We start from the raw sequence: 24,357 nt of genomic DNA, 5'->3' as shown, positions 1-24,357 counted from the left end.
GACCTGTGGTCGATAGATGGCACCAATTGCTACATTTTCTTCTTCGACGGCCATGCCCTCAGGTGTCTGTGTCTGGAAACATAATTAAAAAACACGCAACCGATTTCGAACCACCCTGCACGAAAAAAAGTCACTCAAATGAGTGCCCGTGAGTGGGGGGGTCGTGTTTCAGACTTTAGCCAGATTTTTTAATTATTATTTAATTATTACACTTTTAGTTCTTATTAACATTTTATATAATGGAGCTATTGGTTTGAAACTTTGAAACTAGATTCGCGGGCCGCATAAAACCACCTTGAGGGCCGCATGCGGCCCGCAAGCCGCAGGTTGCTCATGCCTGCTCTAGAAGGATAATATAGGCACTCCATACCCTACTCCGACTCAATACGTCCCCGTCGTACAGAATGGTAACATATCTCTCCAAATATCTGAGCTTGGGTATACGGGGAAACCCAACCCCTTGGGAAGATGGGGTATATGGCTAAATTAAGCGGAGGGAGACAGCCAGGGTCTGTTTTCCATATTAGGGGCGGCTGGATGTCCCTTCTGTCCTGGCATCATACGGGACTTAAAACAGCTAGGATGCGTAGGCCCTCCGACGAGACAGGGGGTTGGGAGAGAGGCCTTGCAAGCCACCCCCAATACCAAAGCAAAGGAAAGTAACCAAGACATTTCGAATCGGATTAACGGATACCGACCCACGCAACTGAACAAGAACTACGATTGGAAACTCGGGACATGGAACTGCAGCACCCGGAAGTAGCCGCATTCTTTTGGACGAGGTGAGGGCCCGCGGCTTCGGTATAGTAACACTTCAGGAGGTGCGCTGGAAAGGAGTTATGGAGCGCCCCTACCACAGTGATTGCATGATCTACCAGAGCGGTGGTAAAAAGCATGAACTCGGTACAGCGTTCCTGGTCATAGGTGCGATGCGAATAAAAGTAATCGGTAATCGGTGGCCGATCAACGAACGGATGTGCAGGTTGAAGGTTCGCGGAAGGTTCAACCTGAGCATTATTAACGTGCATAGTCCGCACCTTGGAAGCACCGATGACGATAAGGAGATATTCTATACGCAGTTGGAGAGGGAGTACGACCGCTGCCCACAAAATGACGTCAAGATCGTCATCGGACACTTTAACGCTCAGGTCGGACGGGAGGAGGCATACAAACCCATGATAGGTAGTTTCAGCGCCCACCAGCTGACAAACGAAAATGGGCTTCGCCTAATAAACTTCGCCTCCTCCAAGCATATGACCATTCGCAGCACCTTCTTCCAGCACGCACCCCGCTTCGGCTACACCTGGAGATCACCACAGCAGACATATTCCCAAATTGACCACGTTCTCATCGATGGAAGGCACTTCTCGGATATTATCGACGTACGTACGTACAGAGGAGCAAACGTCGACTCAGACCATTTCCTGGTTATGGTTAAGTTACGCCAGAAACTGAGCGCAGCCAATAAGCTGCGCTATCAGCTCACCCCAAGGCTTAACATAGATCGGTTGCGGCAAGCTGATGTGGCGAGGAACTTTGAGTTCACGCTTGGGTAAGCGTTACCACCTTCGAGGCGATGTCCCTCAATGACCATTGTCGTATGATAGAGCGAGTCATCAACAGCACGGCCGATCGAACTATTGGCAGCGTAACACGTAACCAGAGGAAGGAATGGTTTGATGATGTGTGCAGGCGAGCATCCGAGAAGAACGCAGCGCGTACCCGCATGCTCCAGCGCGAGACCAGGCAGAACGTGGAAGACTACAGACGACTGAGAAGGCAGCAGACCCGACTCTTCTCGATAAGAGTCGATAAGAAAAGCAGCTTCCAAGAGCCGGACGAGCAACTAATGCTGCACCTGTCCCAGTCGGGGGAAACTCGTAAGTTCTACAGGATGTTGAATGCGGCACGAGGCGGTTTCACTCCCATGACCGCTATGTGCCGCAACGAGGAGGGAGATATCCTGTCGGACAAGCGAGAGGTGATCGACAGGTGAAAGTGCTACTTCGACAAGCACCTGAATAGAGCAGATACAGGAAAGACTGAACCAGGCGCAGGAATCAGAGGAGAGCAGTATTACGACGGCCAGCAGGATGACGAAGTGCCCCGCCATCCTTGGACGAAGTCATCAGTGCCATCAAACAGCTGAAATGCAACAAGTCAGCTGGCAGCGATGGTCTAGTGGTCGAACTGTTCAAGATGGGTCCGGAGACGCTTGCTGTCATTGTGCATCGGTTGATGTAAGGATTTGGGACCAGGAAAATCAACCGAACGAGTGGAAGCTGGGCGTCATGCAACATCTGTGTACAAAAAGGGCGTCAGACTGGACTGAGCTAACTTCCGAGCCATCATAGTCCTGAATGCTGCCTATAAGATGATGTCGCAAACACTTTTCTGCAGACTTGCGCCCCTTGTCACAGATTTCGTCGAAAGCTACTAAGCTGGATTCGTTGGAGGCAAATCGACCACCGACCAAATCTTTACTCTACGGCAGATCCTCCAGAAGTGCCGAGAACATTAGATCCCTACGCAACACCTGTTCATTGAGCTTAAGGCGGCCACAATACCATAGATCGGACCGAACTATGGAACACCATGCAGCAGTACGGATTCCCAGGGAAGCTACTACGGCTGTTGAAGGTCACGATGGATGGGGTGCAGTGCAAGGTGAGAGTATCGAACATGCTGTCGGAATCGTTCGAATCTCACCGGGGTCTGAGGCAAGGGGACGGACTCTCCTGTTTGCTGTTTAACATTGCTCTGGAAGGTGTCATGCGAAGCGCGGGCTTCGACATCCGGGGCACGATTTTCACCCGTTCTCTCCAATTTCTCGGCTTCGCGGATGACATCGACATTATCGGACGGACATCTGCGGCGGTGTGCGACGCGTACACCCGACTGAAACGCGAGGCTGACAGAATTGGGTTGAGGATCAATGCGACGAACACAAAGTGCCTGTTTGCCGGTGGCTCTGACCGTGATAGAACCCGACTCGGGAGCAGAGTATCAGTTGACGGCGACGATCTCGAGGTGTTAGAGGAATTCTGCTACCTTGGTAAGATCGTAACTTCGGACAGCAACAGGAGCAGCGAAATGTTCAGGGCAAAGGCGCATTGTTCAGGGAAATCGTGCCTACTACGGGCTCGACAAACTCCTGCGATCCAGAAGGCTCCAGCAATACACGAAATGCACGAAATATTGCACACTGATATGTCCGGTAATCCTCTACGGGTACTAGTCCTGGACTATGCTAACGGAGGACGCCAATGCACTCGCTATTTTCGAACGGCGTGTGCTAAGGACTATCTTAAGGTGGTGTGTGCGACCAGGGCGTGTGGTGAAGGAGGATGAACCACGAGCAAGCTGAGCTGTTTGGCGGTGCAGATATCCTGACGGTGGTCAAAGCAGGAAGGATACGATGGCTGGAGCACGTGATGAGGATGTCGGACTCATGCACCACCAGGAAGGTGTTCGTCAGCGATCCGTTCAGCGCGAGGCGGAGAGGAGCACAGCGAGCTCATTGGCTGGATCAGGTGGAGTCAAACCTGTCGGAGATCGGATGCAGCCGTAGATGGAGGACTGCAGCCCTGGACCGAGTTTCCTGGAAACGGATTGGCGACCAGGCCATGTCTACGCGACGTGCTCGACCGTGAGCAGGCCATAAAAGATGAAGAAGACATGCAGTTTTGCGGTAAGAAAATACAAAATTAAATTTAAATTTAACGTCGTCCTTTGAACTTCAAACGTTTTCCCTTTTCTTCTAAAAATACATAATTATCAGGATCTAGAATTCCTCCAGAGTTTATTCAAAACGATTTATCTTCGTACGATAATAGCTGCGTAGTTATTTATTAATATATGCGTTTTTCATATTTTTACAGTAGATCTCTAACAGTAGTTATGCAAGTTTATTACATTGGTATCGAAAAATATTAGGCGAACATTTGTTGGAAATAGTGCGTTTGTCGTTTATAGTTGGTTAACGAATAGATAATATTTTATATCTCGGGATGTTTTTAAATGACAGATGGGTTTTTTGTTAATACAAATTTTGTTTGTTACGATTGTAGTTAAGAATAAATTGAAATAGAGAGCAACATTTCTGTTGTTGAAAACGAGAATGAAAAAAAAATAACAATATTTGTCACTTCGTTTTCATAAATCAGACATGGATACAAATGTTCAAACTTGTTGAAAGATGTGCAACAAATTAGTACTTGACGCGCGAAACTACTACCAAAGCGAACAACTACGACTCTCTTTCATTTCATACAATGGCTGATGGAGAAAAGAAACACTGAATCTTTTTCTCTACATTTGCTGTTCATTTCATGAAGCGCATTTAAGTGGATTTGGGAAAATTTAATCCATGCTAATAGTAAATATCTTTCAATTGGTTTCACTGATTAGCTCGTCGCATATCTTAACCAACTCTTCATTTTCTTTTGATTTTTGAATCAACTGCTCGTTGATCGAAATTCGATACAGTTCCTCTTTCTTTATCTGAGCTTTTAACTTTGCTGATTCCTGGGAATGGTTGCGGAGAGCTTCATCAATTTTGGTGTTTGCACTGTAATAGAAAGTGAAAAGTATACAAGGAAGTCATTAGATTGCTGCTTTTGAGATACAATACATTTCGGTAATATTTCAATAACGGACAAGCTAAAAACATTGTCAAACACACCTTTAAATTAATTACTGAACATAATTGTGAACATATATTCGTAGTGTTCTGGGTAAAAATTTGACATTTTCATAATTGATTATATTTTTCTGCAGGTTAGAGGTGTTAACACAGGCTACTCGACATTTGAATGTCTAAACCCTTATTTGATTGACAAGATGCCAGAAAGGATAAATGATTGGAAACAGTCTGGATCATGGCAGTGAATAACTTGCATGAAGATGATTTGCGCCGGTCATCAAAATAAGGATATGTTTATTGTTTTCCAACGCTCCCTGAATATAATAAAGCAACTAGGCGTAAACTAGCGAATGACTTGCATACCGCTATCTAACCATACCTCTTTGAACAGTCAAAAATGGTTGTCGGAAAATTTCTACGACTTCACCAGTCCAAATATTTGGCCTCAAAACTCCCCAGATCTTGATTCTATAAATTATGTTGTATCGGGTACAGTTAAAAAGCAACCAATCGCATTTAGTGTAACACTCCAGCTAATGGAAAAAAAATAAATAATTTTAGAGGCCCTTCTTACGGAAACTGGTAGCATCAGCTTGTTCGAGGTTCTGAATCAGGATTGAATCTGTGATCGATGTAAATGATGGCTATTTTGAGTGGATATTGTTGATGTAATTTGATGACTTGACAAAAGTTAATTACAGATAGTAATTACAAATACAGAGATAGAGCAAATTACAACCAAAAAAGAAATAAAAATTCGTACAACGCTATTTTTAGATAAGAAAAATAAAAAAAAAACTTTTAACTTACATTTCCAGTTGACTCATAGCATGACCTTTCATTTTTTCATACCGCTGCTCTTGCGCTCTAAGGCATTCTTCAAGTTTCAAAACCTTTTCTAAAAGCTTATCTTCATTTTCTTTATATTTTATTGCGCTCTTTTTCATACGCTCATATTTCCTACGATAGTAAAAGTAAATATTTTCATTAAATAACACATTTGTTAGAGAATCACTACGAATACTTACGCATATAAGTTTGAAAAGGTTTTCTCCAAAGATTCCAAATGTTGTGCGTTGATTTCATTGTCTTGCTTAAGACTTTCGCATTCAACTTCGTGATTGCGGATTAAAATTTCTTTTTCCGATATCAACTCAGCTATAGTTCGCTCGTATGCCTCAACCACGTTGCTATCAAATATATTTGAATTAGAAATGGATCAACAATGGGTAATCTACGTTTATATTGTAATGTTTGAAAAATAAGTAACTACAAAGCGAATCAATTACTTTTACTTGAATATATACCTGTTATAATTTTAAAAATGTACTCTGAACACCCAATATTGTGATGATGGAAATATTTACCTCATTTTGGAAATTGTTTTATCTTTTTCTGTGATCCGCTTTAACATGCTTTCTTCTCTGAGTTCAACGTCATGCATCTTTTTCTCTATATCTGCAATATTTACTCTGGAACGATAAAGCGTGTACAATGTTAATTGTCTTAATCCATTTTGTTATAAATGTTTGTGTTGCATAACAAACTAAAACTATAATTGATCGTAAACAAACGACAAACGGATCCATCGTTTGGATAACATAGAGAAGTACTTTTCAGTGCACGAAAAAATGTAACTGTTCCGCCTTGCGTTATGCAAACCGCATTACTGCCGGTAGAACCGGTTAATAGTTAGTAGTGGTGAGCGCACCCGATAGTATCAGGATAGGAGGTGCGTAAACGCACTACTAATAAATGTATAGTTAGTTGCAATGAAGAGACCAAAGGGAAAAGTTCGTTAAAAATAATCCTGAGTTACATCGTATCCGAACACGGCCCTTCGTACAGAGCGTACAGTAACGTTGCACAATATTGTTACGTTACTATTGCTACTCAGTTCCAATTATGTTGCACTGCACTTAGCTGTAACTGTTACTTACTCTTCAGTTTTACTTTTTTTTTCAACCTCAGCATAACCTTCCTCGTTCGGTACCGATCGATCCTCACTGTGTTAAATGAAGCAAAACTCATATTATCATCGTTTCCGTGTTGCATATTTTGCATTAATTTACCTCATATTTTGCACGGCAATGTTCTGTTTTTCAGAGTTCGGTTCAGCAATCATATTCCCGTCATGAATCGTTAAATCATTATGAGCCTTAAAGAAGATAATGATTAACAATATAAATGTCTCCGATGCTACAAAGTGTACTTACATTAGAAACACCTGCGAAAATCACAGTACTGCTTAAATCTACTGTATGTTCTGTAATGACTCCTAATGCCGGTTGTTTTACAGGTGATGGAACTTTGAGGTGCGATTCATGTAATTGTTCAACAATCAAGTCTTCACGAGGTGTTGTGCTTAAGCCCGAATCCAATTTCGACAATTCTTCGGCGTCTGTGTTACTTTCCACCAGTTGGACAGAATCTTTATCGAAATTCGAAATTTCCACTAATGGTTCATTTTGTTCCTCATTTGGACTGTCTAAAACTTCTTGTGTTATCGAGTTAGTTGAAAACACAAGACGTTCCGACGATTTTGAGGATTCGCTGATTTCGTTTTCTACTGTAGTTAATGTTTTGTCTAACGAGCTTTCACTATGATCCCTATTACCGTAATAATTTGGATCTATGGTTGCGTCAAGCAGACAACAAGCCGTTTCTTCCTGGCGCAGGTTATCCTTGAAACTGACACTGGGGTGATGTTGCGATAGGGGTGTTGTTGATGATGAGTCTAAAGCATTTAGCAAGAGTAGCGTACTGTCTACCAGCTGGTGATCGGAAGGATCGTCGCCGATATTATAGGATGCTGGTATTGGTATAGTACTTCCGAGGTCTGGCTGCCGTTGTGGTAAATTAACTAAAGCCAGACAAGCACCAGATGGGGAACCTTCGACGTGTTCAACGGAACCTCTATTTTCTGGCTTTATAATAGTTTGCCGACGTAAAAGTGGGTCAAAATTGTCCAGCACAGAGTTTCTCGGAAGGTTCGCAGTTGAAGGGGACGATGTAGAAGCTAGAGTTGATTTTACCGTGCCTGAAGTAGGCTGCGAGCAACCCCGAGACAGTAAACAATCAAAATCGGCCGCCGTAAAATTGTCTGTAAGATAAAAAAAACACATAGAAACAAGCATTAATTTTTTATCACTTTTATCACAACTTACTGCCGTATACTGTTGTGGATGTTTTCAACAATTTTAAAATACCGTAGTGTAGTTTTCACAAGGCGAAAGTTTTTTCGTCATACACTTTTATCTCTCTTCCTGTCGCATATGTATATATACGACGATGCAACTCCCGTCGTGCTCATGTAGGCCATCCGTGGGAAGCATAAGGGCGAGCGAGCAATGACAATAACCACCCTCAACGCCGCGTTTGCAGTGCAGGGTTGAATACTTTACGAACTTTGAAAAGTTGGTTGTAACTTAAACCCAATAAACCTAACCTATCTTATATTATAAATTACAAGATTTTTATCAATCGCTTGCGCAACTCAAAAATATTTGACATTTTACTGAATAATCATACCTAATTTAATCCGCTTAATTGGCCCCAAATATTTATTGTAACACAATTAATATGCGTTACCAACATTGTGAAACTTCGGGAGAGATTCCGTTTCATTTTCGCATCTAGTGTAATAATGTTTTTTCCCAACCAACTGTTCAGATGAGATATTAAGTGAAATATCTTCAAGTTTCCATGTCGTTCAGCAGCTGTGGCATGTTCCGATGCAACATACAGCGAATGATAAATGTATCGTTCCAGATTTGAGGATAATTTAGATATTGGTTCTGATATAAATTTTCACAACATAGATCTAAGTCAAGTCAAATATTAAAAAGCAAAACGATCAATTCACCATAACAGTCTCGAAAGCATTATTTTCGACGAGTATCGAATTCCGGGGCAAAAAGAAAATGAATCCAATCTGCCAAATCTGTGCGATCAGTAAAACCAGGGTTTCACCATTGAAAATTGAGAACTATCCCTGATGAGAACGATATTCTAACTGATCCATGTTCTAATTTTATAACACTTAACTATGCCGTTGAATTAACTAATAACTAACCGTGGAAATAAACTATTTGCGAGATGTAAACACTCAGTTTTCCCAAAATCGGTTCAAACCGTGGAACTGAATGATTAATTCAAAACTAAAATAACACACTGTTAAAACGCAACTATCCTTCAAAAGCTATGTTACAAAAAATAAATAAATAAAATACTCACATTCATTAGCTGGAGTAAAATGTTCCTCAGGAAGCGAAGAGTGTTGGTCAGACGAACAGTCTGATACAAATTCCGGAATGTTGTCCAATGGAAATGCACATCGCAGACTTTTTGTTTCAGTGGGAAACTCATTTAATCGGATTTCGCGTGCTTCCTCAAACATGTTTTCTTTGTCCGACCCACAGATTCCGGAATACTCTAGTGTGTTCATTAGATTTCCTTTTAAGAGTTCCATGGAATTGATACTCCTAGACATAATGTTGAGCTGATTGCAATCCTTAGTGTCTTGGAGCGGAAATCGATTGGCATCACAACCGTTTTTGCTATTTTCCGCTGGGAAACTAGTGTTGGGCTCAGGCAGAATGTTTACTTTTGATGTGTCAGATTTCTGCTCTAATATAATGCTTTCAGCATGCTGGGAATCCTGTTCAATGATCATGGCATCTTGGGACACTTGTTGCAGTACAATGTTTTGATGATCAGAACATTCATGCTGTTCTTCATCGCCTGTCAATCGCCAAAGTGAATATGGATATAATTATATTAGTTATTCGTTCTGTTTACAATAGCTTTAAGATTTCTACTTACAAATCATATCAGATACGTCTCCAATTTTCTCATCGCTGTACGAGATATCCATGCTCTCCATTTTTGACTCTTCACGGTGTTGCAATTGTCTGAAAAACGAAAATAAGTACATTTGGATTGTCCTTGCTCCGACTAAAGTGTTGCCAAGTTGTATAAAAACGTCCTATTAGTTTATTTTTACACACAGGGTACGTTTTCATTTCATTGACAATGCAAAATGCGCAGCGCAAACCAAAAAATGTTTACCACCTACTGCGCATTCCTCCGCAGACTTGAGTGCCATTCTCAGATTAAGGATCGTACATTTCCATCGCTAATGAACATATTAGGGTTTAGAATAAGCTTATATCTTAAATGCACTCAGAGCCAATGTGAAACAAAGCATTTACATACTTACAAAAAGAATAATAATACTTTTCCCGATCGTATACAAAAGTTATTTGTCGAATTGAGAAAGATCGTTAACTTCGCGCCCAAGCGGTTTTTATTGTTCGGCAATTTATGACATCTTGAAAAGATTCTTCCATGATGACTATTTGACATCTGTTGTCATATTCAAGGTACCTAAAAAAAGGTGTCCTTTAAATACGCTGTTGAAAAGTTTGAATTTAAATATACATTAATTCCAGTCAGCAACTAGACAAAAAAAATCATTTAATCTAAAATCCAATGCATTTGTATAGCTACAACGCGGCTTGAATTTCGGTTGTCGAAGGTAACTCCCAAATACTGTATCCTTGAACGCCAAGGAATCGATGTTCCTTGCATTAAGAGCTAGTGACCCGATGGTTTGAGGAGCTTCGGAAAAGGTCGATGCGAGATGATCATAGCTTGTGTTTTGGATGCGTTGATTCTAATCTTCCATTCGGAGACATATTTGATGGCTTCTTCAAGAGAACCAAAGTGGTCATGTAGAACATTTGGTAGGAAAAAGAGGATCGACCCCAGTTGTCAAATCCCATCCGTTTGTTCATGTGTGTTGGTGAATGGCAAATGTTTACATCCGTATTTATATCGTTGCCACAATCAGAACACTGATGATCACATAAGCGGTAAATGCATAGAGTAATGTGCAGGATCCAGAAGAACGACGACACGCCACATTCTTGGCCGAAGTTCCACTCAATACTTTACAATTATTGTGGGCACCTACTGCACTCACATTGATCGTCAACAATAACATCACTGTATGTGTGGCCTTCATCGGTATACAAATGCTATTAATACATCTCCTTATAAATACCCACTTTGAAGAGAACGCTGAGCATTTAACCTGATACAGTTAAGAGATCTTTCGCGTGCCGCTATGGCAGTATCATCCGCATAGAGAAATAACTCCATTTGCATTTGGTAAACATGGAAAGTCAGCTGTGAACAGCAGATAAAGAAGAGGCCCCAGAACGCTGCCTTGAGGAACTCCTGCTGTTGGTGGTAGTAGACGCAGTGGCGCCTAGGACAACACGGAATGTCCTGTCCGACAGGTAGCTTTGCAGGAGTTTCACCAGATGTGTTGGAAGTTGTGACATGCATAGCTTCTGGACAAGCCCATCGTGCCATATATGGCACAATGTATACATTGTCGAACGCCTTCTCAACATCCAAGAGGACTACAGCAGTAGACTTGGAGACTCGGGTGTTGCTGTGGATGGTTTTCTTCAGCCGGAGTAATTGATGTGTGGTGGAGTGGCCCGTTCGGAAACCAAACTGCTCAGGTGGTAGGAACTGGAGATTCTCAACTGCACCACGCAGTCTCCAGATTTTCTCGAACAATTTTCCAAGCGCGCAGAGCAGGCTAATCGGTCGATAGCTGGCCTTTTCCAGGTTTGAGTATAGGAAAGACCTTTGCACATTTCCAAGCCTTTGGCAAATACTGAAGTTCCAGGCAGCAGTTGAATATGTTCACAAGCAAATCGAGGGTTCGATGGTGAAGGCGTTTGATGAGTATGTTGAAGATGCCATCAAATCCCGGAGCCTTCATGTTTTTCAAGCTTGTCAGTGCATTTTCGAGATCTTTTTTGGTGATACCAGCTTCTGATGGAAGGGATGGCTGCAATCTTTCAAGTAGTTCAATAGTGGCGGCGACAGTAGCATCTAAAGGACTGGGCATGGATAGTGCAATTTTATGAGCTTCTGCAAACTCATGAGCAAGAGCGTTGGATTTTTCTTCAAAAGCGAACATGATCGAGTTCGCTGATGTAGAAACAGGTCTAGACTTCTTACGAAGCACTTTCGCAACCTTCCAAAAGGTGCTTGAATTGGGTTTCAACTTATGAACCATCTCGTTGAATTTGTCATTCCTTATGCAAAGGACACGCTCGTGGATGACGCGGGAAAGGTGTTGCGCTGGTATTGTCTCCTAAGCTGATTACGATGAGAAATGAACCATCGAGTGCCATCATCCAAGATGAGCACCTCCTCGCGTAAACTCACCTCTGGCACACATTCAGCTTCTGCAGATAAAATAGCACCTTCGAGTCTGGCTATTGCTGATTCGATGCCGGTTTGAGTTGGTTCAACGTTGCTGGTAGCGATGATAGTTCATGATAGTTCTTACGACAATGGTGGTTTTAAGGTCCACTTCTGTAAACACAGGAAAGTGATCCGAATTTAGCTCGTCGATGTTGACAGGTTTACTGATCATTATGTTCGTCAGGAACAAATCGATGGTAGAATATCAATATGTACGTAGGCTTGTCAGGGAACTCAACGATGAAGTTACCATGTTGGGAGACAGCTGCTGTAGAGTTGCCGTTAGTATTACTTCGCAGGTTATTCCATTGCTGATGGCGTGCATTAAGATCGCTACCTATTACTGTGCGTGTAGAACTAGTTGTGATGGTATGTAAGTCTCGCCGGAAAACAGCAGTAATAGAGCGGTAGCATTGGCGTGGACAGTATGCTGCGATGAGGTTCAATAATCCAGAGCTGATGGAGAGCTGAATACCGATTGCCTCGATAACGGAAAGGTTGAAGTGCTTAAGTAGCGTGTGCTGGATTCGAACAGCGATCGCAACACCACCACTGCGATGGTTAGATCTGTCGAGCCGATGGATGGTGTACTTTCCGAGATAGAAACTTAGGTTTGGCTTCAGGTGAGTATCTACAACCAACGCTACATCGATGTTGTGTCGATTCAAGAAGTCAGCGAGGGGGATCTGCTTAGCGCTGACGGACTGAGCATTCCAGGTGACCAAACGCAGACTAGTGAATGAACTAAGCAATGAGGTCAACAAGGACAACGAGTTTTACCTCAATAGAGCGGCAAGCTCTGATGAGTGGAACATACTTTTTGACGATGTTCATCAACTGCATAAAAGATGCAGCATCATCCTCCGTGGAGATATCGGGTGTGGTTACTGCTTCACGGGCGATCTTCAGGCGCTGAGCCAGATTCACCTGGAAACCTGGTGAAGTGGCTGGAGTAGAAGATCGCTGCGACGTCACGGTACTGCATAATGCAGAGGGCGGGGTCGATGCAGGAGCCGATGCACTTACCATGGCGTAGGTCTTAACAGACCGTCCTGGAGCTGGCTGCTGTTGAAGCTGGGGCTGTTTCAGCTGTTTTTGCTTCTAGGGCTGCTGCTTAAGATTGCGAAGCCGGTTGAAAACCTGTTGCCGCATTTCTTTATACTGTGCACTGCGAGGGCACGATGGATCGCTAGCACGGTGGTCACCATTGCAGTTCACACACTTGAACTGCGTCTGGGCTGCTGCTGGAGTCGGACTGCGTCTGAACCGTCTGGGATGCTGCTGGACAGGAGTCGGACACGTGTTCTTCTGCGCATAATGCCCATCGTGGCTTCATATGACAATGGCGGGTACCATGTCCAAAGCTCTGACACCGAAAGCACTGCGTCAGACCTTGTTTGCCACCCCGATATGCCTCCCAGCGAACGATAACTTGCCGTATGCTGCGAACAGCACTCAGCTTGGCGAGAGAGCACGTCCCTCGCTTGAAAATGACGAGATAGAGTTTAGACTCTATGCTCTCGTCACGCCGCTTCATGTGGAAGACACCCAATACCTCCAAGTTGTGCTGATTCCAGAGCTCGTCGGCAATCTCCTCCACATCCATTGCTGGCCAGCCATGGTAAGCCTCGGATGACCGCCTTATACGAACGTTCGTCCCGGGGAGCATGGGTGTAATATTCCGTTTTTATTGCGTCTGAGTATTTGAAGACCGGAAATTATACCTGCGATCCGCATTAGAATACCACGTACGCTGCATTCGGGGTAGCACTCGGTAAAGCGTTGTTTTGCTTAAGCGTGCAGTAAGCATAGAGGGTTTGTTTCGGCTTTCTACGAAGTTACTTGTGGACGTGGGCAGGGCGTGGGCGTCACGTGTGAGTTCGGCCATACAGCTTTTTTTCCTGCATCGTCGAGCTGAACTTAAGTACACGCGTTAAAGCTAAAAAGATTTTTGTCATTGTTTTTGTATTTAATGTTTTGTTTTTTCTTTCAACAAGATTCTAAGCACTGTTCTAGGAACTGTTTAAGAGGAATTTGCTTTGTAAATATATTATTTAAATTATAACATATATTTTAAAACAAATCTTGTTTTGTTCAATAGACATCTGAACATTTACTTCACGAGAAGACTAACCCAGCCCAACGCTAGAAGGAAGGGAGACGAGTCTTGGACCGATACTACCATTGATTAGGAAGAAGGAAGGAAGGAAAAAGAATATTCCGGGGCCGAGACATTCCTCAATAAGGAGTGAAAATAAAATAAGGATTCCTCCCTCGGAACTTCTAAACATTAATACATAGTTACCAAAGAGAGAAGACACATTAGCGATGAAGAACTGAAGACAAGATGGACTGATTCGATTTTTCCGATGTATTAAAAACCTTTAAACGATTAAATATCATCTTTTAGATAAAGTTACTGTTAGCTGTAACATTTATTCCAATTTAACTAGCTAATGTTTGATATTATTAACAGCTTGTATTTCATTGGTATCAAACTTTAAGACTGCTGCTATCGCATTGGTCATATGTTTCTTACTGTCAATGTCTCGCGTTAAAAGGAAGCTGAGCACCACATTTTTCAAGTACTCGAGGTTTGATCCTTCCAGCTGGTTATTGTTACGCAAGCGTTCAATGTCTCGTTCCATGTGAGCTATTTGCTCTTTATATCTTTCCTCAATCATTATCTTTTCCTGTGCAAGCTTCCGAAGAGTAACCTCCGACATGTTCTTTGATGTACGAAGCGAACTAATTTCGACGTCTTTGCGTGCAATTTCCTGTGCATAATGAAGAATGTGTTGGTGTTCATCAACTGACGAAGTGAATGATGTTAACATTGGAGAAGAATCATGGCTGCTATTCCAACGATTAATGCGATCTTCTTTCACGTTGTTCATAGCATCACTACTGGAATCCTGTTGCCGGATAGAAGACGAAGATAGTGAAATAATTTCCAGTGACGTTCGTAGTGTTTTAATCTCTTCATCCTTCTCGTCCATAACGGCAAGTGAACGTTCGCGCTGCTTTTGTAATGAATCTTGAAGATGTCCGATTTGTCTCTCGAAGGACGCTTGCATGGCATGCAAGGCATCAGAATGTTTGGCGGACTCGTTTTTAAAAGCCATCTGCTGATCGGCTAATTTTTGCTGCAACTTAGATTCCAGCTGGGCAGTGGATTGCTTCTGTGAATCAAGTTTTTGCTTCAGTTGCGCTACACATTCTTGACACAAAAGCAATTCCTTTTTCAGTCGTTGGTTTTCACCCATTGCCTGTTCGTAACGCCATTTATAATTTTCCAGCTCATTTTGAGCATCCAAATGCTGGTCATGGACAACCACGTTGGATGGAAAATTTAAATCTGTTTTGTCAGAACTCTCTGCTAGATGGAGTTCGAACAGCTCTTGGCGAGTTCCATATCCATCTTCTATGGATTCGCGATCAAAATTATCGCAAGGTAAGCTGTTCTGTTCTTCTACATACTTCGTTTTAAGGTGAGCAATGGTGTTTTTAAGTTGTAAAATATGTGCTTTGTCCTGCTCTTTCAAACGATCATACTTACCTACCATTTCACTGAGCTCCCGTATGCGGGATTCAAAATTTGCCACACGTTCTTCGTGAATCTCTCTTAAACGTTTACTGCTTTCTTCCGCCAAACATACCCGTTGCTTTTCATCGGACACAGCAATGGCATACTGTTTCTTTAAATTATTCATTTCCCTTTGCAAATCTTGCAAAGATTCTTTTAAATTCATCGAATTGTTTGAGCTCTTTTCAATGTTACTGTGCATGGAACTGTGGTTCTTTTCTTCTGCACGTTTCTTCTGTTCTGCCTGCCGATCCGGGATGGTGAGCAAAAATTGCGTCTTTAGATTACCCAATTGTAACTCCAACTGTTCGTTCAAATTACGTTCATCGTCTAAAAGTTTCTTTAGCTCTCTTATTTTTAAAGACTGATCCTCATACTTTCCACCATTTGGCAAACGTTCCGCAATACCACTATCAAACGAAGCGCTTGTGTCAGGCTGAGATTGGTTTTCTAGTATCCTGATTCGCCGCGTTAATTCCTCTATCGTCGCATCTTTGTTAGCTAATTGTTGACGAAGCTGATTTCTGTCACTTTTCAACACTTCTTCGATACGGTTTCGTTCAGCAGTGAGAGTTGCGAGATTTTGCATTAGTTTTTGGACTTGTCCTTCGATCGGTGCAGAAGGTACTAGTAGTTTAGCGTCGGACTGTTCATTGTTTTTCAAGCTGAAAGATACTTTGCCTGCTCCATCATCACCTTCCGTGCTCAATGTCTGTAAAGATTGCTCTAGTGCTGCCTTTTCCTTGGCTAAACCTTTATATGCTACGATAATGTCTGGAAAACAAAATATTGTTGATTGTTGGACGGTAACATCATGGGACTAAAAATATTTCGTATAACACACATCTGTGAATACAACTCACCCTTTAGCCGACTTTCATAACGATTAATATGTTCTTTTTGGGAGCTAATGATTGATTCATATTCTTTCAATCTGTGCATTTCATGATTTCTTTTCTCCATGATGATAGATATATTTTCTTCAAAAGTACCCGATAGAGGCTCGAAGCGCTTAGTTCCACAAATTACATAAATAACTGGAAATAACGAAGCAATATCCGAATATTCCGTATAACAATTGTAAAACTATTACTTTATTACTTTCAGCACGTAAACAATACAGCAAATTATGGATATTATTACCGTAGGTATACCGAACAATTAAACCTACATATCCCCAGTATTGTATGTGCCACATATATGCAGAAACTGAGAGGTACGTACAAGCATGAATATATTGTATTAAATGTTAGGAAAAGAAATGTCATCATCAGTGTGGCCAGATTGTTTTCCTCGTTATCGGTAGGAAGGCAAAAAATTTATCGGTAGTTATCGGTATGATCCTAATTCTGTTCAGCTCATGTTCTCTTCAGCTAATACGTGTGACCGGGGGGGGGGGGGGGGGGGTTCGCAGGGAAAATGGAAATGTTGAACTGCTGTGAATTTTGTCGTTTTCAGCGGCACAAAAAGAGCCAAAACTCGGAAGAAAATTGTAGTTTTTTATTGACTGTACACAATTCATTCTTGACATTTATGACTTCTTCAGTAATATTAAGAAAAATCTGTGATTTTCGGTAGGATTCTTGAAAAATCGGTAGTTTCAGGATGCTCGTCTGTGAATCGGTAGGCTAATCAAAAATCGGTAGGAATACAGATAAATCGGTAGTTCTGGTCACACTGTTTGTGAATTTCAAGACTAAAACAAATAATCGCAGACTTACTTCAATTTCGCATCTTCTGTATATATCTCGTCTCATTAGATTTTTAGAAGAATGTGCGTGTGCATGTTGGAAAGGCTGTAAAATCATCTGGTCTCTTTTCAAAAGTTCCAACTAAAATGGCTGCCGTAATTAAGTTAAAATTACAACCTGGCATGTGTTCAATGACAAATGATCATTTGTCAAACGGCTATGAACAGCCGCAGCTGTAGTCACCTTGAAACGTAATCAACAAATTGTACGGAAACGTAGTTCACCTAGAGATAAAATAGATAGAAAACAGAGGAACCGTTTACGTTAAAATATCTAATATAAATAAATCAACCACGTAGACACCAGTTGCGATGGCCTCTAGGAAACGATCTGGTTCGGGTACGAAACGACCAAAGGAAAAGGTGGTCCACATCTACGAACTATTGTGTCGAGGTGAAGACCCCAGAAGGCAGAATGCTCAGTTTTGGGAGGAGTTTTTTCTGCTGCAGCCGAACATGGATACGCTGGAATGTGAATTATACAAGCTCGCTCCGGAACAGTACAGTTGCGCTAAACACAATATACAACAATTTTTCTCAGAATGCATAAACATTCTGTCAACCGGCAGTCCCAAGCGCATACACAATGCATTACAAACGATAGGTGTTTTCATTCATGTGCTGTTCCGCAAACTGGCAATGCCTAGTGCTGGTGGCAACGGCAGTGATACCAACAGCGGTGTTGGACCAGGTTGCATACCTGCTTCGTTTATTACTATAAGTGAGATAGTGGATGATATGCGCGAATTAATGAAACAACTGTACGAAATATTGTCGAGCAACATTCCCTCTGATCGTCCAAAAGATCTCTGTTTAAAGATTCTGCTTATTATTGCTACCGGCATGGATAACGTTAACGAAAATTGCCTCATAGAGTTCATCATCGGACAAAATATGTTTGAAGTATTTAAAAACATGTTAAGCGATTCCAGTCTGCGGAACCTACATGGTCACGATGTGGTTACGCTGCTAACGATTTTGGTTAATTATCGAAAACATGAAGGAAGCAATCCGTTTGTGGTAGAACTGTCCCTATTAGCAGACGAGTTTGCATTGAACGGGTAGGTTCTTGACATTATGTTTTCAAACTAAGTAAAGCAATTGAATTCATTAAATTGCAGTTATGGACAAGTGATATCGTGCGTACTGACAATGTTTTGCAAGCAGCATCTGCTGAGTCTGACAGAGCTTCCAACGTCATCATCCTGGTTCTCATCGTTATCGAGTATAGTTGGAAACATGTTTATTTCCGACGATTTGTGCTATAGAAGCCAACAGATCCGGTATGTATTAGGAAACTTTAATAATCCTTTCGATAAAATATGGTCATGTTTATCTTCTTTTTTTCAATTTTCAGGGCAAACAACGCACTCCTTCTGGCACTGTATGAAGCAATTCATCTGAACAGGAATTTCATAACTACCCTAGCACATACGCAAGCAGATTCCACTCCGCCTTCGCCATGCAATACGTTAAATATAAATGACGGAACTCCCGATTTATCGGCGGCAGCTATCCTAGATGCGTCACAATATTCAACTAATCTGTTCGTAGCCTTATTTCAATACTGGTAAGAAGTTTATTAACGTATTGATCGGTTATAGTTTTGACGAAGAATACGTCCAACTTTTAATATAATCGTTTTCTTATGTTGTTGTTTGCAGCTCGATCGTGATGCAAGATCATAAAAGCGAGTTGAGTGCAATTAATTTGAAACTTTGCTTGCTTATTTTGACATGCATTGCTGAGGATCAGTATGCGAACTCTATGATGCATGACAATAATCTTACTTTCAAAGTTTCTTTACATCGAGCACATATGCGACACAGAAAGCTAACGTCAGAAAAAGTTTCTAAACCACAACCCTTGGCTACCACCTTGCTCGGTAAGTGAATAGTGTTTTAAGATGTTTTCTGTGAAGTTTATTATTCCAAATCAATTTAATCATCGGGTGAGTTTGTTTTTTTGGCCGACATTGGTCGTATCCTTTTTTACGGCATCAGACGATCAGCGTGACCTGTTTTTTGTTGTTTAAACTTTTTTTTATGATTTAAAAACGTAGCTTTAGTTATTCTAGCGTAACTAATTTTATAGAATTGTAATGTGATCGCGCATACATGTTTTACTTCGCGTTTCACTTTGTACTCGCGTCACACTTTCCGAATGTGTAAGGTTAACGTTGTTAACGTTGTTTCAAACAATTTTACCAGCGGACCACAAAACTTCACTTGAGCGGAATCGATAGTCCAGGCGATCATAGAAATTTGGAAGAGGTTTATCTTACTGGATTGATGGAGACATCGAGGCCTTACCTTGAGTAGGGGTATACTCGAAGCTTTTGAAAGAACTACACTAAGAGGTTTAGGTTTATTCTACTTGAAAGCTGACGGTCCAACTCGTTCTATTTCCGTGGATGTTAAACTAGCTTTATTAATATCCGTGTTCCATGCGTTTTGCTTGTTTATTTATCTATAGTTGTCATACAAGCATTGTAACTAAAGTAGCTCATATAATTTTGTATCGCTAATGTTTATCTCCAAAGATATAATGAATATATATTATTGGTATATTATTGGTATATTATTGGTATTGGAAACTAACACTAACACTAAAGTAAACAATAACAGAAGCATTTATATGTTAATAATAATTAAACGTAGTAAACATTTAAATGTTTACACAAAGTTTGCTGTGTGGTGATTTCGCAACTATGATAAAGTTAATCTACCATATTAGGTGTTTAATTCGATAAAATTGATTGATAGTGTGTCGCATTTTCAATGTTTACAAAATTGTTCAAACCACTGCAGTAATAAACCATTCCGTGAGCTTAGCAGCTACAATGATGTGCGCCAATAATTCATTCAGTTAAAAGATAAAGAAAACGATACACACGCTGTATGTTTGTAGGTTGTTTTAATGTATAATATTTAATAAGTTATTTTCCTTTTTTTTCAAATCTTTCGCAGATCTTTTAGTGGAGTTTATTGTGTCGCATTTGCTAAAAAAATTCCCAATAGAGCTGTATCTTTTGTGTATTGGTATAATACATCGCGTAATTATATACCAAAAAAGATGCCGCGTAAGAATTGCATATCACTGGAAAGAATTATGGACGGCAATGATAAGTTTGTTAAAATTTCTCATTTACCAAGAACAAAATCTTATGAAGAGATGTAACATTTTCGAGTTAGCATTACAGGTAAGAATTAAAAAGCGCAACTGGACGCAGAGTTACTTGTTAATTGCCTTCGTTAATGTATGCCGATTTTGTCGTTTTAGGTTATAAATATTTTTAATCTTTTCATCACATATGGGGACACTTTTCTCGCTACAACTAACAGCTATGATGAACTTTATTACGAGTTGAATCGAGAGGAAAAGGTGTTCTGTGAATTGCATGCAATGGTACTAAGATATGCTTCAATACAAGACTGCGATTACAAAGACGATTCGATTCGACTTTTGCATGCACTTTCCAACATATTGGCAATCATCAAACACTTTCAGATGAAAATTAAAGAATGGCTGGCTAGTCAAAGCTTATCGACACCTACTGAACAGCAAATACTAGAACAAATTCAGAAAAACTATGATCTTACACTGAAGCTTCAGGATAGTCTTGATCAATATGAACGATATAGTGAGCGTCCGAAGCATGAATTTTTTTTTGCCAACCTTATGAAGGAAGTAATGGTCGATACCAGGAAAACGGTTTACTATTTAGTAAAGGAAAGTAACAAAGGTACATTTGTTGAATGTTTGTGTGGTGCTATGACGGATGGACCAAGTACCACCGACGGACCAGAAGTTGGAATGACGCATTCCCCCAGTTGAAAACGATCGGCGATTCATTGCAGTAATGCTTAGTTTAAATCTGTATGACAGCAAATAAAACAAATATCTGCTTTCAACATAAGCAATACAACGTATATAAATAAGTAGCATATTGATAGTTGAAGAAAGAAAAAAAACGTATCGTTTCAAAAAGTCGTCACCTAATTTGTTTAAGAAATGTTACATCAAAGTAAACTGAATACCATCAACAATCTTATTAAAAGGGATTAGCAAATTCCCTGAAAAAAATGTTTGACTAAAGAGGCCAATCAATATGAATGTAAAATACAAAATGAACATTCGCGCTAGTTCGACGGTTCAGTTCAACTACTCCTAGCATTTTTGATAAGCACTGAAGGCTCAATTAATGATACCATAGTTTGCCACTTTGTTTTGAACAAACCAATTTTAATTATGATCTTGACCTAATGCATAAATTTTGTTCGAATATTTACTAATAATAATTAAAACAAACACTAGCGAACGGTGACGTTATACTACATATGTTATAACATCTATATTTTACTTTTGCTATAGTTGATTTTAATACAATCGCATTTTTCTCCTATCCACTTGCAAGATTGTACAGTGGTAATTGATGTAGGTTGAATCTTGTGTCTTTATTAACGTTGTACCACCTTCAATCCTAATGCAGTTCTATCATCAGCAATGCAAAACAAAAATTACACAATTACACACAAACGGATGCGGAAAGTACAATTCTACAAACATATTAAAACATAATAAAACAATTCAACAGAACATGAACAACTAGAACATATTTCCTTTTTCGAATACATTTGTAGCTTGCTGTATATGACGAAACCAGACGGGAAGTGAGTTTTAGTCGAACTCAAATCGCACTGTGGAATGAACGGCTGGGAAGCTTTTAGAACAGAATATCATCGTCTCCTTCGTCTAGGATGTTAGCTTGGCTGCGCACATCTATGCCTTCTTGCAACAGAGCAGCCCGTTTTTCCTCTGCCTTTTTCTTTGCGATACGTTTCTTGTCCTATTGAATGAATTACGATTGGTATCAAAAATACAAAATTAAAAATGTTTACACTTTTACAGACCTGAATTTTCTTCAAACGATAAAATTCCTCGCGTTCCAACTCATCAAGCTCTGAGATGATGTACGCCAGTGTGCGGTCAATTCTAGGAATAATAACTGTAAATGATCGAACAATTAATGCAACACATTACTGTTTTGTACATAGATATGTATACCCTACCATGCTCGATTGCATTTACACGACGATTGGTGATTTTAATGACCTCGTCTAATGTAACGAACGATGTTTGGAGGGATGCCAACTCTACCAGCAGCTTTACAGCACTTTGGTAATTCTTTTTCAATTTCTGGAGCTGCTGTCCACCCTTCGCTAAACCGGTAAGCTCGTACGTATCCGAACCGTCTTGATAAGACTCGAACACTGGCAGCGTAACTCCGGCAACGTTATCCTTTTTGGTACGTATCTTGATTTGGGCTTTAGTAACATTTTGGAGAACGACCTGGTTGAAATCGCCGGAAGCAAACTTCGCCTCTGCGAGTGAGAAAGCTGCCTCTTTCATTACCTCACCCATCAATGTCTTGGTCTGTCGTAAAAGTACACGAAAACAAAGTTTAATTGAGCATATGCAAAAACTGAGGTATGTAAGTTCTAGTCGACTTACCTCAATAATCTTACTTAAAATCATCCGGAAGCGCATCTGAAGAGCATCGGCCTTCTTTTTTAACAGCCCGTGACCCTTATGGGCACCTGCAAGGCGAGCCTTCATTTGCATTTGGGCACTGCAAAGAGAAAAAAAATAATGCGCATATCACATCCCTTGATATTCATTTCTTCGAGCACAACAAGAAAATACCTACCCCCGCGATGGGAAAATGGGAATTCGATCCTTGGATGACATTTTGGAAAACGAATATTTTCTTCAGACTGAATTGGAATCCTGATGTTAGGCTGTTCCACTGAACGTACGAAGAAAACAATCACGGGTTGCAAATTTCAGATTCTCTGGTCACAAGACCATACAACAACATACACATACACAGACTTGTCCATAAGTCATTTTGACTTTTGTTGTGCCAAGGTTAGATCATTTTTAAACAAAGTGGGTATATAAGGAGGTGTATTCACAAGGTGTATTTATTTAGAAGCTGAATTTTTATCATTTTTGCTGGGCGCCATTGCTTACCGTCTGGTCCAAAATGGGTAGACTAGGTAGACTCATAGGTTTGACGCGGTAAACATGATGAAAATAGGTGCAGTAAGTGTCCACAATGATTGTAATGTGATTGAGTGGAAATTCGGTCAAAAATGTGGCGCATCGTCGTTCTTCTGGATCCTACGCATTAATCTACGGATTTACCGCTTATGTGATCATAAATATTTTGATTGTGGCAATGATATAAATACGGTTGTAAACATTTGTTATTCACCTACACACATCAACAAACGCTTCGAATCTGACAACTGGGGTCGATTCTCTCTTTCCTACCAAATGTTCTACATCAGGCATGAGCAACCTGCCCTAGCGACAAAAATGACCACAAATTCATCCCAAAATATTCATTTTGAAAATGGTCGAGCCAGGGTCGAGGCAAGGGTCGACGTGTCGTGGTCCCTCGACCTTTTGCCAAAGTGAACAAGACCCGTACTAAAATGAATCGTAACATGCCGTGAACCGAAAGCAAAATTTTTGTTATCTGGGTAGCTCTAAGCAAGCTTCCCCCTCCTAATCGCGTGTTGTGATTGGCTCAGCCGTATGTTCTATTTATAACTCTCTCTTCCTTATCCTTTTATGTCCTGTATGCGCGCCAGGCTTTGCTTGCATCTGTAGAATTGTGGAGGGGGATATATTTTTGCCTAAACTTTAACACCTCAACCAACTTAACTGTTGTGAGAGAGAGTCTCTTTTTCTTGTTCGCCTATGGATGGAATTGAAGGATGAAAATTTATGTGTTGTTGTGATTTGAACTCAATTTAGATACGTTTCCCTATACTAAATGTCCTGCCGCTACGATCAGGACTACAAAAATTGGGTTTTCGTCCGCGCGCGTAGTACGTTATATAAAAAATCGGAGGAAGGAAAGATTTCTGCAACCATGATCTAGGAGTAAACATGTCTACACACTCTTTCGACTCTTAGGATTTTGGTGCAAATATGTAAGAGGTAAGACGTATTTTTCATGAGCAAAGCGCAACATTCCCGTTTTTTATTAATCGAATGCAATGCTAGATA

General features: G+C 40.8%; 4 protein-coding genes across 5 annotated transcripts; 1 reads left to right on the top strand and 3 right to left on the bottom strand.

Moving 5' to 3' along the window:
- Positions 1-3,815: 3,815 nt before the first annotated feature.
- LOC125762958 (transforming acidic coiled-coil-containing protein 1) lies at positions 3,816-9,999 on the bottom strand. Its single transcript, XM_049425621.1, has 10 exons — positions 9,867-9,999; positions 9,470-9,558; positions 8,882-9,388; positions 6,862-7,748; positions 6,718-6,803; positions 6,586-6,651; positions 6,013-6,117; positions 5,674-5,835; positions 5,456-5,605; positions 3,816-4,570 (listed from the first exon to the last, which is right to left on the bottom strand). The coding sequence occupies exons 2-10, from the start codon at positions 9,528-9,530 to the stop codon at positions 4,390-4,392; spliced, it is 2,205 nt and encodes a 734-aa protein (XP_049281578.1). The 5' UTR covers positions 9,531-9,558; positions 9,867-9,999; the 3' UTR covers positions 3,816-4,389.
- Positions 10,000-14,337: 4,338 nt separating this feature from the next.
- Positions 14,338-17,213, bottom strand: LOC125762961 (GRIP and coiled-coil domain-containing protein 1). 2 transcript variants are annotated; one of them, XM_049425623.1, is made up of 3 exons: positions 16,626-17,213; positions 16,388-16,561; positions 14,338-16,298 (listed from the first exon to the last, which is right to left on the bottom strand). In XM_049425623.1, the coding sequence occupies exons 1-3, from the start codon at positions 16,720-16,722 to the stop codon at positions 14,392-14,394; spliced, it is 2,178 nt and encodes a 725-aa protein (XP_049281580.1). In that variant the 5' UTR covers positions 16,723-17,213; the 3' UTR covers positions 14,338-14,391. The 2 variants fall into 2 exon arrangements, with proteins under 2 accessions (XP_049281580.1, XP_049281581.1); XM_049425624.1 differs by having other exon boundaries at positions 16,668-17,213.
- Positions 17,214-17,415: 202 nt separating this feature from the next.
- On the top strand, positions 17,416-21,193 carry LOC125762962 (armadillo-like helical domain-containing protein 3). Its single transcript, XM_049425626.1, has 6 exons — positions 17,416-18,335; positions 18,396-18,557; positions 18,632-18,844; positions 18,939-19,159; positions 20,244-20,476; positions 20,557-21,193. The coding sequence occupies exons 1-6, from the start codon at positions 17,587-17,589 to the stop codon at positions 21,109-21,111; spliced, it is 2,133 nt and encodes a 710-aa protein (XP_049281583.1). The 5' UTR covers positions 17,416-17,586; the 3' UTR covers positions 21,112-21,193.
- A 400-nt stretch (positions 21,194-21,593) lies between these two features.
- LOC125762971 (V-type proton ATPase subunit D 1) lies at positions 21,594-23,178 on the bottom strand. The gene is made up of 5 exons (XM_049425646.1): positions 22,985-23,178; positions 22,789-22,906; positions 22,347-22,710; positions 22,188-22,282; positions 21,594-22,123 (listed from the first exon to the last, which is right to left on the bottom strand). Exons 1-5 carry the CDS (start codon positions 23,023-23,025, stop codon positions 22,001-22,003), a joined length of 741 nt encoding a protein of 246 aa, XP_049281603.1. The 5' UTR covers positions 23,026-23,178; the 3' UTR covers positions 21,594-22,000.
- Positions 23,179-24,357: the final 1,179 nt, after the last annotated feature.

This window comes from Anopheles funestus, chromosome 2RL (assembly GCF_943734845.2).
Source record: "Anopheles funestus chromosome 2RL, idAnoFuneDA-416_04, whole genome shotgun sequence".
In the NCBI taxonomy this organism is placed as follows: Eukaryota; Metazoa; Arthropoda; class Insecta; order Diptera; family Culicidae; genus Anopheles; species Anopheles funestus.
This window is presented reverse-complemented; position numbering and strand designations above follow the sequence as displayed.

Excerpts from the sequence above, each read along its gene's own strand:
- LOC125762958 (XM_049425621.1), bottom strand. The coding sequence starts at position 9,530 with ATGGAGAGCATGGATATCTCGTACAGCGATGAGAAAATTGGAGACGTA. Across the intron at positions 7,749-8,881 it reads TTTTACTCCAGCTAATGAAT|ACAATTTTACGGCGGCCGAT; the intron begins GTGAGTATTTTA and ends TTTATCTTACAG. Across the intron at positions 4,571-5,455 it reads GCTATGAGTCAACTGGAAAT|TGCAAACACCAAAATTGATG; the intron begins GTAAGTTAAAAG and ends TTTCTATTACAG.
- LOC125762961 (XM_049425623.1), bottom strand. The coding sequence starts at position 16,722 with ATGTGGCACATACAATACTGGGGATATGTAGGTTTAATTGTTCGGTAT. Across the intron at positions 16,562-16,625 it reads GTATTGTTTACGTGCTGAAA|TTATTTATGTAATTTGTGGA; the intron begins GTAATAAAGTAA and ends CGTTATTTCCAG. Across the intron at positions 16,299-16,387 it reads TTATGAAAGTCGGCTAAAGG|ACATTATCGTAGCATATAAA; the intron begins GTGAGTTGTATT and ends TTTGTTTTCCAG.
- LOC125762962 (XM_049425626.1), top strand. The coding sequence starts at position 17,587 with ATGGCCTCTAGGAAACGATCTGGTTCGGGTACGAAACGACCAAAGGAA. Across the intron at positions 18,336-18,395 it reads GACGAGTTTGCATTGAACGG|TTATGGACAAGTGATATCGT; the intron begins GTAGGTTCTTGA and ends ATTAAATTGCAG. Across the intron at positions 20,477-20,556 it reads TTTTCGAGTTAGCATTACAG|GTTATAAATATTTTTAATCT; the intron begins GTAAGAATTAAA and ends TTGTCGTTTTAG.
- LOC125762971 (XM_049425646.1), bottom strand. The coding sequence starts at position 23,025 with ATGTCATCCAAGGATCGAATTCCCATTTTCCCATCGCGGGG. Across the intron at positions 22,907-22,984 it reads CCCATTTTCCCATCGCGGGG|TGCCCAAATGCAAATGAAGG; the intron begins GTAGGTATTTTC and ends TTCTCTTTGCAG. Across the intron at positions 22,711-22,788 it reads TTTTAAGTAAGATTATTGAG|ACCAAGACATTGATGGGTGA; the intron begins GTAAGTCGACTA and ends CTTTTACGACAG.